This window comes from Erinaceus europaeus, chromosome 3 (assembly GCF_950295315.1).
Source record: "Erinaceus europaeus chromosome 3, mEriEur2.1, whole genome shotgun sequence".
Classification (NCBI taxonomy): domain Eukaryota; kingdom Metazoa; phylum Chordata; class Mammalia; order Eulipotyphla; family Erinaceidae; genus Erinaceus; species Erinaceus europaeus.
This window is the reverse complement of record NC_080164.1, coordinates 53,537,494-53,549,632: the sequence shown is the minus strand read 5'-3', so window position 1 is coordinate 53,549,632 and position 12,139 is coordinate 53,537,494. Positions and strand designations below refer to the sequence as shown.

At 35.8% G+C, this 12,139-nt stretch overlaps 1 protein-coding gene across 1 annotated transcript in view; it reads right to left on the bottom strand.

Annotated features, from left to right (window-relative positions):
* WDPCP (WD repeat containing planar cell polarity effector) overlaps nt 1–10,826 on the bottom strand; it is a gene marked incomplete at its 5' end in the record, with an annotated part of 131,281 nt that extends 120,455 nt beyond the window's left edge. Inside the window, 3 exons of the mRNA XM_060188428.1 lie at nt 708–755; nt 8,667–8,751; nt 10,773–10,826. Coding sequence (XP_060044411.1) covers nt 708–755; nt 8,667–8,751; nt 10,773–10,826 — 187 coding nt within the window. The remainder of the gene's footprint in view (nt 1–707; nt 756–8,666; nt 8,752–10,772) is intronic.
* Between the last annotated feature and the right edge of the window lie 1,313 nt (nt 10,827–12,139).

The following is a 12,139-nucleotide window of genomic DNA, read 5'->3' as shown; positions in this document are numbered from 1 at the left end:
AAAGAACTTTTTTAAAAATGCCATAATTTGGATGCTGCAATTTTCAGAGGTATTTTATAAATTTGCAGTGAAAATGCTTACATAGCACAACAGGTGGGCCAATATCCTGAGCTTGCAATTTCATCAGATATGGAACTGCAACTGAGCCCAGAACAGAAGCTGCTTCAGTCTGTCATCAGAACCATGAAGTCAGCCTATTAACCACCAAGCTAAGCACACAGGATGCTCACACAAACCCCACTTCAATGGAGACCAAAACAGGAAGTAACTCTAGCTAGAAAGACCTTTTGGCCCATCATGAAACTTCTAGGATTAACAGGATTAATCAGATAAAGAAAATTGATCATTCACTCAGAAATGCCTATTTCAGATATCAGGTGAGGATCCAGGAGGCCAGCATCAGTGGGACCCATGCATTAACAATGCCCTCTACTGGGACACTGATAAATAAATGTGAATAGACTATCCAGTTATCAGTCTGATCGGCAGCAAAATGAAAATTTTCATGTTCTTTCACATCATTTTTCTCAAGTATTGCTTTATTTTATACAGAGTAGATATTACCCTTCAGCATTTTTCTAAAGCACCAAAGTTACTTTGAAATTATAGAATTTATCCATAGTTCATAAAAACAGTTCATTTAGTGATAAGAATTTTATAGCTTAGAATATTTAGTTTATAAAAAGAATTTGAAAATAATACTTTACTTGGTGAATCTTTCTTGTCATAATACTGGTAGACCCCGATGTCTCTATCTATAGAAAGAGAAAAATAATATTAGATAACAATAAAAGGTTCTGGAAGATAAGAAACCAAATCATAATAAATAGTAGGGTAGAGGGTTAGGGTAAGGAGGGAAAAAAACAGCTTCTTTATGATACCAAGAGTAAAATATTATAGTTCAAAACTATTTATGGTTTCATCTATTTTAGGGATATGCAAAATTGAAAGTTTATCAGTATAGTCAGAAAAGATCTGCACAAAACTAGAAATCATGGAGAATGGAGTAGGAAAAAACTGAAATCAAGGAAAACCAACATTTCTCTTTCGCACTTCACTGACCTTTTCCCTGGTACTACCAAAAGAACATGTCTGTACTTAATATTGAATGAAATTGGCGTACTGAAGAAAATACTCTAACTATTGAATGCTGAACAGTGGCTTTCTTTTCTCCAACTTAGCTCTAGTTGATCTAATATGACATTTAGGGAAAATCTGTAGGAAAAGAAAGAATTGAATGAAGATACCAATAAATTTGTCTGAAGCCTGTTTAGACAAAAAATAAACACAAAACCTTCAAACCCACTCAAATTTGGATGTTCTTCTGGGGCTAGAAAAGAAGTAACTCTGAGCTCCCCAGATGTTGAGAGTGACTTAATCAGGAATTGGTTCTTGCAATTTAATTACAGGAAAACAAAATAATTGTTCTTTATTCCTATCTTTGAGTAGCAAATTATTTTTCTTTGAAGTAACATTTGTTTCTTTCAATAAAACTATTCTGTTACTAACAAAAGGATACAATTGTTTCTAAAGAAATGGAAGCAGTACAGGCTGCCCCCTAGTGACTCACCAGTCTCAAACTGAATTAGGACACTAAAAAAAGTAAAGCTCTATTAAAACATAACTATAATGAACTTTTCAAATGTAACTTTCAAAACAGTAAATCGTATGTACTTATTGAAGCTCCATTTTATTCATTATTTTATCAGTTGGGACAAATAATTTTAATGAAAATAATAAGTTTCTATTAATTATACTGACAACAGTACAGACCAACAAGAAAAACAATGAGGGGGCTCCTACTATATTGGTAACATTTTACTTCTTGACCTTGGTGATAATTTCTATGAGCATATGTACTTTTTGATAGTTCAAAGCATAATCATATGATCTGAAAAGCTTTTTAGTATGTTAACCATCAACAAAAAAAGTATTTAAAAAAAAATCTTAGAACTGTAGGAAGTATATACACAAACAATACCCACCATTACAATACTATGGTGTATAATAGTATCTATCATTATATGCACCCAAATTTATAACTCTAAATTGCAACTATGAAGGGGATCTGTATTCTGTATAAATTCTGATCTACTACATCTGGCCCATGGTGCACTGTTTAAAACCAAGCTGGACAGGACAGGCAGCTGCATAAAGAAATCTACCTCACATGGGGTGTCAGGGCTGATGTGGGATAAAGGTGTTTATGCAGATGGTCTGGCATAGTGTGTCAGAATCCAAGCACAGTGAAAAGGACTTTCACACAAGCCAAGGACCAGGTATGGGACCTTAGAAGCAGAATAAGTTGAGGAAAGCATCCACATAGTGGGGGAGTTCAGTATGGTCTGTCAGAGCCCACATGGAATGACAAAGGCACAGACATTGAGAAAGTAGCCGCCAGAGCAACAGGTCAGTGATTATATATAGACTCACTGATTTCATAAGTAAATACATTAAAGATGGAAGAGCTTTAACTTTTTCAATGTCTGAGAAATACAAATATAAAAATGGGAGAAAATTAGAATGAATTCTCTGGTCGTCTATTAGAACTGGTGATACCTGTTTGACTTTGTGCCTTTTAATATGTGCAAATATAACAGTGAATGTGGGTATAAATATGCATACATACAAGCATACTTTCCCTGAGCTCTGCCCAATGAGAGGATCTGGGAACACGCATACTCCAATAGCAAAAAGGGAACAAAAAGTACATGCTGGATTCTAGATATCATTGTTCTCTAAAGGAACCAAGCTCTCTAGAAATTGGTTGATTCCAAGGGAAGAAGCAGTGTATAGTAAGAGTCTGGATGATCTGTTGTGCAAGAAAGAATGGAAGTGCCCGAATACTGGCAAAAACGTGCCATACTGACAAAGAAGTCAACTTTAAAGTTATTCCACTGAACATATCAAGGACAATTTAAATATCAGATTAAGTACTGGGGTCAGAAGACAGCTCACTTGGTAGGAATCAACTTTACCATGTATGAGGATCTGTGTTCATGACCTCAAAACAACATGGGAGATCATTCATGTCACCATGGGAAGCTACATGGATGAAGCAGTGCTTTGGTTTCTCTCCTACTTCTTTCTCTCTCAAGAGATAGATTATTGTGATCAAAGGAGAAAATACTTCATCTTAAAGATTTCACTGGGCCCAATATGCTGTGGTGGAGGAAGACGGCACTTCAGTTGCAGGTGAAGTATTATTTTAGGGAAATGTGAAATTGTGCCCATAAAACAGATAAAGAAATACCATTGCACTGATACTTCCTCCAGTGCATGGTACCTTCCATGTTAAATATTTTGCCAACAAAGGTTTAAAATAATTTGAAAAATTATTGCAACAATAAAATAATTCTAGTTGCTTCATTAGTTTTAGTTTTGTTTTTAAACCAGAATAGTGCTCAGCTTTGGCTTATGGCAATGTGGGGGATTAAGCTAGGGACCTGGGAGCCTCAGGCATGAGAGTTTGTTTCTATAACCACTATACTATCTTCTCCCAAACAAGAATTAAATATTATTTTCACTTTATAACAGCACATTTCTTAAATTTCTGAAACATGTGAGTTTCAAGGCATAAATCACTGAATCACTGCTGTATTTTTTTTCTTAGTGCTAGGAACAGAAATACAAATAAGAGCCTTAACCTCTCCAAATACCACTTTTTCCTTCTGTAGGAAATTATACTTATCAGAATATCTGCATTGATGCCATGCTGAGCTTATGACAAAAATATCACTCTAAGTATGGCAATATCAATGTCTTTGGGGTATGGAAGCATTTTTGTTATCTTTGGCTTCTGATATTTCCTTTTGAAATATAAATCAAACATGTGGAAGACTAAAATTTCAAGTACTGCTGAAAGACTTTCAACATAAACAATTTCACCACACTGTCTTTCAACCACCAATACTTGTTTCTTAGAGATAACAATTTTGAACTCATAGCTTTTTCTTTGGATTATATGTCACCATACTTGTAACTACTGTGTTTATTCTATTATTTCATGATTTCCCAGTTTTGAATATATTATATTATTATATTTATTATATTATATTATATTATATTATGTTTTCACTTATCTATTATGGAAACTGGAGACTGAAGACAACCTGAGTTCGTACCCTTTGCATAAAATCTGCTTTGTTGTTGTTTTGTTTTTAATTTTTTTTGGTAGATTGTTCTGTTTTCATTTTGTTTGTTTTTCTGCTGTAGGGTCCCATTTTTTGTTTGTTTGTTTTTTCTTTAGTTTCAGTGTTTTACAATGACACAATGGAGCAATTCTATAATGGTCTTTCTCCATTAGTGATGCTGGTAACCTAACAGGACCTTTCAATTTACAAAGCTGCTCTCTTGGATCTAGAAAATTTTCTACTTGATACTCTGATAATTCTTTTCCTCCGACTGTGTGTGTGTGTGTGTGTGTGTGTGTGTGTGTGTAACTGTCCCTTTATCTCTGGTTTTCTCTGTGATTGATAGAAAAAAAAGAGAGAGAGAGAGACCACCAGTAAGTGATGGAATCACACAGGTTCGAAGCTCCTGTGAAGACTCGCAGGAAAAAAAAAAGTATTTTCCTATATGTATAATTATTACTACTGAAAAAATATGATACTGAAAGTATCACTGCAATATTTTTAGTTTAAAATTGCTTCAAATAGTTGGTGGTACAAGTGTGTGTGTGTATACACGTGTGACTAAATATATATATATATATATATATATATATATGAAAAACATGGTTGGAGAGATATCAACAAGTTTGAGCACAGAATTTGCATATCTGAGATCTTAAAGTTCCTAGATTCAATTTCAGGCACCACCATATACCAGAGCTAAGTACTGCTTTGATCTCTCCTTTCTTACTCTCTCATAGCAAATAATTAAACATATTTAAAAAAAAAAAAAAGCCTATCAGTGGCCTGGGAGTTGCTTCAACAGTAGAACCAGTAGAACATGTGCCTTGCATACATAAGGCCCTTAATTTAATCCTCAACACTGCAAAAAATGAGAAAACAATGCTCTGTATCACATTCCCTCTTTTTCAATTAAAAAAAAAAAGCACAGTAAGTCAAAGAAAGAGACAGCATATATTTTAAGTCTCCTGTGTTTCATTTTCCTATCTATGCTCCCTTCTCAGAAATATACAAAACTTTTGTGTTTATAATCCTAGTTTTTTACATTAGTATCACCACGTGCTTTTATTCTTGGAACAAAAGATTATTTAACTTTACCTTGTTTTCCCCAAGAGAGCCTGAGAAAGAGACACCACAGCACTGAAGCTTCCTCCAGTCCATTGGAGGCCAGGCTTAAACCTGGGGTCGCATGCATAATAGAATAGGTACCTTCCAGTTGAGCAAAGTCTGCATTTCCCTACCTGCTGTAATCAAAATACAGAATGTGCTTTTCTGCAACTTTTTTTTTTGCCAAATATTATATTCATGACATTCATCTAAGCTGTTGGATGCAGCTGTAACTCATCTACTTTCTCTATTATATGAATGTCTTTTTCTCCTGCTGCTTGACATCAGATTGTTTCTAATTTTCTGCATTATAAACAGTACTAGTATAAATATTTTTCCACATGTCTCATGTGCACATGTGCTCCCAGAGTTTTTCCTAAGAGATAGATAGATGATAGATAGAGGTGGGATTACTGGATAATATATAATATATATCTTCAAAGTCAAATTGATTTTAAAGTGATCAGACTAATTCACACTTTCATCAACAATGAGAGAAATTTTCTTTTACTTTCTGGAGGTTTTTTTGTTCTTTTTTTAATGTACTTATTTTCCCTTTTGTTGCCCTTGGTTGTCATTGTTTGTTGTAGTTATTATTGATGTTGTTGTTGGATAGGACAGAGAGAAACAGAGAGAGGAGGGGAAGACAGAGAGGGGAAAAGAAAGAGAGACATCTGCAGACCTGCTTCACTACCTGTGAAGCGACTCCCCTGCAGGTGGGGAGCCAAGGGCTCAATCTGGGATCCTTATGCCAGTCCTTATACTTCGCGCCACATGTGCTTAACCCACTGTACTACCGCCCAACTCCCGTTTTTGTATTTTCTAAGAATTTCTAGCATTCTTTTGAGTTTAAGATTTTTTTTTTTTTTACGTATTTTTAAATTCTAAGAGATCAGTTAAAATCTTAAATGATTTCTGAAGCTTCTCTATTTTGTTTCTTGCTAGTACTACTTAGAGAAGCACTAGAAAGCTCTATGAACTTGACCAGGACTTGTCAACTGGTAGGCTTCACTGATCAGAAAGCAATTAAGGTTTTTTTTTTTTTTTTTTTTTTTTACCATAAGGATCATGTCATTCTAGAGAGGATTCCCTCAAGATTTTTCTTTAAGAAGTATACACTGACTGTGATATTCTCAGAACCAAGTGGAAAGATGAAGGAATCATCCACCAGAATATAGGCTTTCATACCATCCTTGTTTATATACATAGGAAAGACAGAAAGGGAGGGAGAGACCAGAACACATCTCTGCTGTATGTAACAGTGAATTATTAAATCTGGGGCCTAATCATGGAAGGCATGTGCTCTAGGACAATACAACTGAACTACATCACTAGACCCAAGCCTCTTTTAACTTCAACATTCACTCCTATCTTCTCCCACTAAGGTTGTTTCAGTGTACAGCATCCTGAGTTAAATATTTTTATAGCTTGAAAGATTCCTCCCACCTTTTTTTTTTTGGTTTGCCTCCACGGTTATCCCTGGGGCTTAGTGCTTGCACTATAAACCCACTGCTCCTGGAGGCCATCTTTTCCATTTTGTTGCCCTTGTTATTGTTATTGCCATTGTTGTTGGATAAGACAGAGAGAAATCGAGAGAGGAGGTAAAGACAGAGGGGGAGAGAAAAATAAGACACCTGCAGGCCTGCTTCACCGTCTGCAAAGCAACCCCCACTGCAGTGGGGGAGTCAGGGGCTCGAACCACATCCTTACATGGGTCCTCGGCTTCAGCCATATGCGCTTAACCCTCTGCGCTATCACCCAGACCCTTCTCACTACTTTTATACAGGATCTCAGTTCTGTATACTCCCATCCTCATGCCATATAACTATCTTCTGCATATCTGGTTCCTTAAATTTTTGTTTCTTTCCAGAATTTTGGAATATAAATTGGGTATCATTGAACTATCCTCTAGAAAATTTAAAAGTTTCCAAATTCTCCTACCACTTTCATATTTCAAAATTTGTATGATTTTAATCATCTCTTCTTTTCTCTTAGTCCTTATTAGCTTATGCCTTATTTAATTCATTTACTCTCATTATGAAATAATTGGGGATGGACAGGTGAAGAGAAATAAACGTGTATTTACTCTATCTTCCTTAACTGAAAAGTCTATCCTTACATATTTTAAGTAAGGTAAAAAGTAAAATTATAAATTAGGGAGCTACTCTCTTCCCTGATCCAGCTTTCTGGTCCTTTTTACAGCCATGATATCATCTCCCTAGACAATAACTTGGATCCACCTGCATATCAGATTTCAGGCTCGGGAAAAAAGAAAAAAAACTAATATAGCCACAGGCCCTTTGGAATATAACTAAAATATGTCTACTAGCTATCTACAAAATGGAGGACCCCTCACCCCAACACTTCATTTGTACTATTCCAGCCTTTAGGTTCATGATTGGTTAACAATTTATTTGCCTTTGTATGTTAACTCTCTTTTCAACCACCAGGTTCCAGATGCTAGCATGATGCCAACCAGACTTCCCTGGACAGACAATCCCACCAATGTGTCCTGGAGCTCTGCTTCCGCAGAGCCCTGACCCACTAGGGAAAGAGAGAGACAGGCTGGGAGTATGGCTTGACCTGTCAACGCCAATGTTCAGCAGGGAAGCAATTACAGAAGCCAGACCTTCTACTTTCTGCATCCCACAATGACCTTGGGTCCATACTCCCAGAGGGTTAAAGAATAGGAAAGCTATCAGGGGGAGGGGATGGGATATGGAGATCTGGTGGTGGGAATTGTGTGAAATTGTACCCCTATTATCCTATGGTTTTGTCAATGCTTCCTTTTTATAAATTAAAAAAAATTAAATTAAAAAAGTAACATTATAATGACACTCATCTGTAATCATATATTTGATATGAGCAAAAGTTTGTATGATCAACTGATTTGTTAGTAACAATGCTAAAGGCACATAAGTAAAACTGTCACCTAAATACAAGAGTTGCTTTGGATACCAAAAAAAGGGGAAATGTTTTTAAAAGATATTTCCTAGCAATATTTTATTCTACAATAAGAATTTTTTAAAGTATTATCACCACAAAAGTATATAATGCAAAATATATGTCAACATCTTAACTGCTTATTAATATCAAATAGAACTGCACTTATCACTACTTAGCCTTTAAATATTAATGAATATAAAATACTGGTTATTATGAATGACTACAGGGAAAAAATGAGCTTATAAATACCTTACAAAGAACAAATGTTAGGTCAGTAAAATTAATTTTCAAAATGGAAAATTTTACACAAGTGGAAAATTTAATCTGCATAACTATGAATTTTTCTATGTGCATTTCTCATTAAAATATAAAGAAAAATTAAGTACTGCTAGAGAATCCAGACTAGCATTTGCTAGTACTTACTTAAACTGCTCTTATTTAAAATATATATATATATGAACTTATTCAGAGCTCAGTTACCTCCAATGTATAAGGTAGTCTTCAAAGACCACAGGTGCAGTTCAGTCAAGCAGAAAGTCATCTGATGACAGAATGAATCTCTGTCCTGTTTAAAAATAATTAAAAATGAGGTGTCAGTTAGTTATCTCTATTGCCAATAAAGCCAAGATCCTTTAAAAATAAAAATTATTTGCCACTACTGATATTTGAGATATGGATCATAAGAGAGTAAGGACACAATGGTGTATCTTCAGTTATTCATCTAAAAATAAACTCTAAGAAGTAAGAAAAGTAGACTTTCTCCTCTATATTTGCTTTCATAGTAAGACTGTTACATTCCGTAGCATACACTTGTTTTTGAAATTATTATATTTAGAATCATGTGGTATATAAGCACTCTTTAATTAATTTTATTTTTTACCAGAGGAGTGTGCTCAACTCTGGCTTACAGTGATAGTGGGGATAGAACAAGGGATCTCAGCGCCTCAGGCATAAATGTCTTTTTGCATAATCATTATGCTGCCTCTCTGTCCCAATAATTAAGCATTTTAAAAGACAAGAATCGGGAGTCGGGCGGTAGCGCAGCGGATTAAGCGCAGGTGGCACAAAGCACAAGGACCAGCATAAGGATCCCGGTTCGAGCCCCCAGCTCCCCACCTGCAGGGGAGTCACTTCACAGATGGTGAAGCAGGTCTGCAAGTGTCTCTTTCTCTCCTCCTCTCTGTCTTCCTCTCCTCTCTCCATTTCTCTCTGACCTATCCAACAACAATGAGATCAATAATAACTACAACAATGAAACAACAAGGGCAACAAAAGGGAATAAATAAATATAAATAAATTTTTAAAAAGGCTTAAAAGATAAGAATCATTTGTCCTATAATTATTAAGTACAAGCACATTTTGTGGTGTATTTTTAATTTACAAAGCAAGAATTTATTATCTCCCACAAACAAACCAGTTAAAATGGAATATTCAAGTTAAATAGCATACAGTAACCAACATAACCCATTTAATTAGTAATATAATCTTGTAAACCACTATTAAATCACTAATAAATTTTTAAAGGATATACAGTTACTTAGAAATAACTGTGAAACCATATTAGCATTTAGATTATTTTGTTAATCTGCATGTCATGATAGAACTAGATATTCTACTCTATTTAAGAAGATAGCAAAATGTATATCTATGTTTAACAGCAGGGTCTAGGGATGAGGATTAATTTTTTTTAATCAAGTAGAAGTGATTTTGACTGATTGGGAAGGTCAATCTGAATCAGAAAAAAAAGTCACATTTCATAAATATTTGAAAGGGATTTATGACTTTTCAATGTTTGCCACTTGCAAATATGTACTGTTCTATACTATATGTATACTTGACTACATATTTTAGACACCTTCAATAAATTATCAATATTTTCTTCACAGATATAAAGAATTGCTTTAACCAAAATAAACTTCTTTGTAAAGTATTTTAAGACATAATTTAGATGGAAGAAAAACCTCAGTTTATTTAATGGCTAGAAATATTTCCCACACCACTAACAAGAGTGATAACTGAAAATGGTTTTAGATATAGAACAAACTACTTTAGCCCTTTCTTCACCTTTATATTTGATAATGAACTTTTTGTCATCAATATTAGGAGAAGGTAAGGACCAATGAGGGCCAAGAACCTCAGTTCCACAGGGACCAGGAACTTTTGTATGCAGGAACATTTGTTTTGCCATCTCACTGAAAGAAAAGGAAAAAGGAAGGAAACCTGGAAGCTGTAATAGGTGTGGGCATGGCTTAGAAAGGAAGTGATGGTGGGGCCCCAAAAGTGTGGAGAAGATATAAAGAGAATATTCAGGAAAGAAGAAATCCAAAAGACCAACAGATATGTAAAAAAAAAAATACTCCAAGTCACTGATTGTCACAGAAATGCAAATTAAAATAACAATGAAATACCACTTCACTCCTGTGAGAATGTTACATCAGAAAGGATAACAACAACAAATGCTGGAGAGGTTGGGGGATGGGGAGGAGAGTAAAGGAACCCTCCTGCACTGCTAGTGGAAAGGTAAATTGGTCCAACCCCTGTGGAGAGCAGTCTGGAGAACTCTCACAAGACTAGAAGTAGACCTACCCTATGACTTGGCAATTCCTCTCCTGAAGATATATCCGAAGGAACCAAACACACCCTTCCAAAAATATCTGTGTATACCTATGTTCATAGCAGCACAGTTTGTAACAGTCAAAACCTGGAAGCAACCAAAGCGTTCAACAACAGATGAGTGGCTGAGAAAGTTGTAGTCTATATACATAATGAAATACTATTCAGTATTAAGAATGATGAGTTTACTTTCTTCACCACATCTTGGATGGAGCTTGAAGGAATCATGTTAAGTGAGTGAGATAAGCCAGAAGGAGAATACTGAATATGGAATGCTCTCACCCATAGACAGAAGTTGAAAAATAAGAACAGATAGGGGAATGTTGGTATGCTTCTGGATTCTGCTTGTGAAGCCTTCTGATTTTATCATCACATTGGGTTTGCTTGTGTTGCTTGCTAGGTGTTCTGTTTGCACGTCCACTGTTGGCTGGGCACCCCCCTGCCTCCGGGATATTGGTTTGGTCTTCCCCCCCACTACCTCTGGGACATTTGGTTTAGTCCTCACTGGTTAGCGCTTCTTCCCTCTCCCCACCCCCTATCGTAGGTATTTCCTTTGTTCCTGACTCTTCCGCCGGAGGATAGAGAAGAAAGACAGAACTGGGTTGTGATTAGATTAGATTAGTTTGTTGAACTGCATCCCCGCTCCGCTCATGAATAAAGATTAAACTGCATTCTCAGCTCATCCATGAATCTCTAGTCGTCTCTGTCTCCCGCCCGTGAAGTCAGCCCAGCAAACATGACAGGGGAAATACAGACATAAAAACAAAAAGGGGAATTGTGTGGCACTGTACCCCTTATCCTATGGTTTTTGTCAGTGTTTCCTTTTTATAAATAATAATAAAAAACGATTAAAAAAAAAAGAAAGGGGAAACACAAAGTAGAACTTGGACTGGGTTTGATGTATTATATCAAAGTAAAGGACTCTTAAGGGGTGGGAGGAATGGAAGAAGGGAAGCTTTCAGATCCTGGTGCATGATGGTGGAGGAGGACCCAGGGTCGAGGTGAGTGTTTTGCAGAAAGTTGAGAAATTTTACACATGTATCAACAACTGTATTTATTGTAAACTATTAATACCCTCAATAAAATAAATAAATGTGAGGACTTACTTCTAAGTTCTCCATTCTATTCAATTTATCAGTGTTCATTTTTGTTCTAGTGCCACAAAGTTTTGATTACTGTTGCCCTATAATAATGCTGTGTGTTGGTGGGGGGGGGGGGGGAGAAGTACATAGAAAAAACCAGCTCAGGCCTGTTATGCACACATAATATGAAGCACAAGGACCTGCACAAAGTTCCTAGTTTAAGCCCCTGGCTCCCCACCTGAAGTGGGGGTTGCTTCA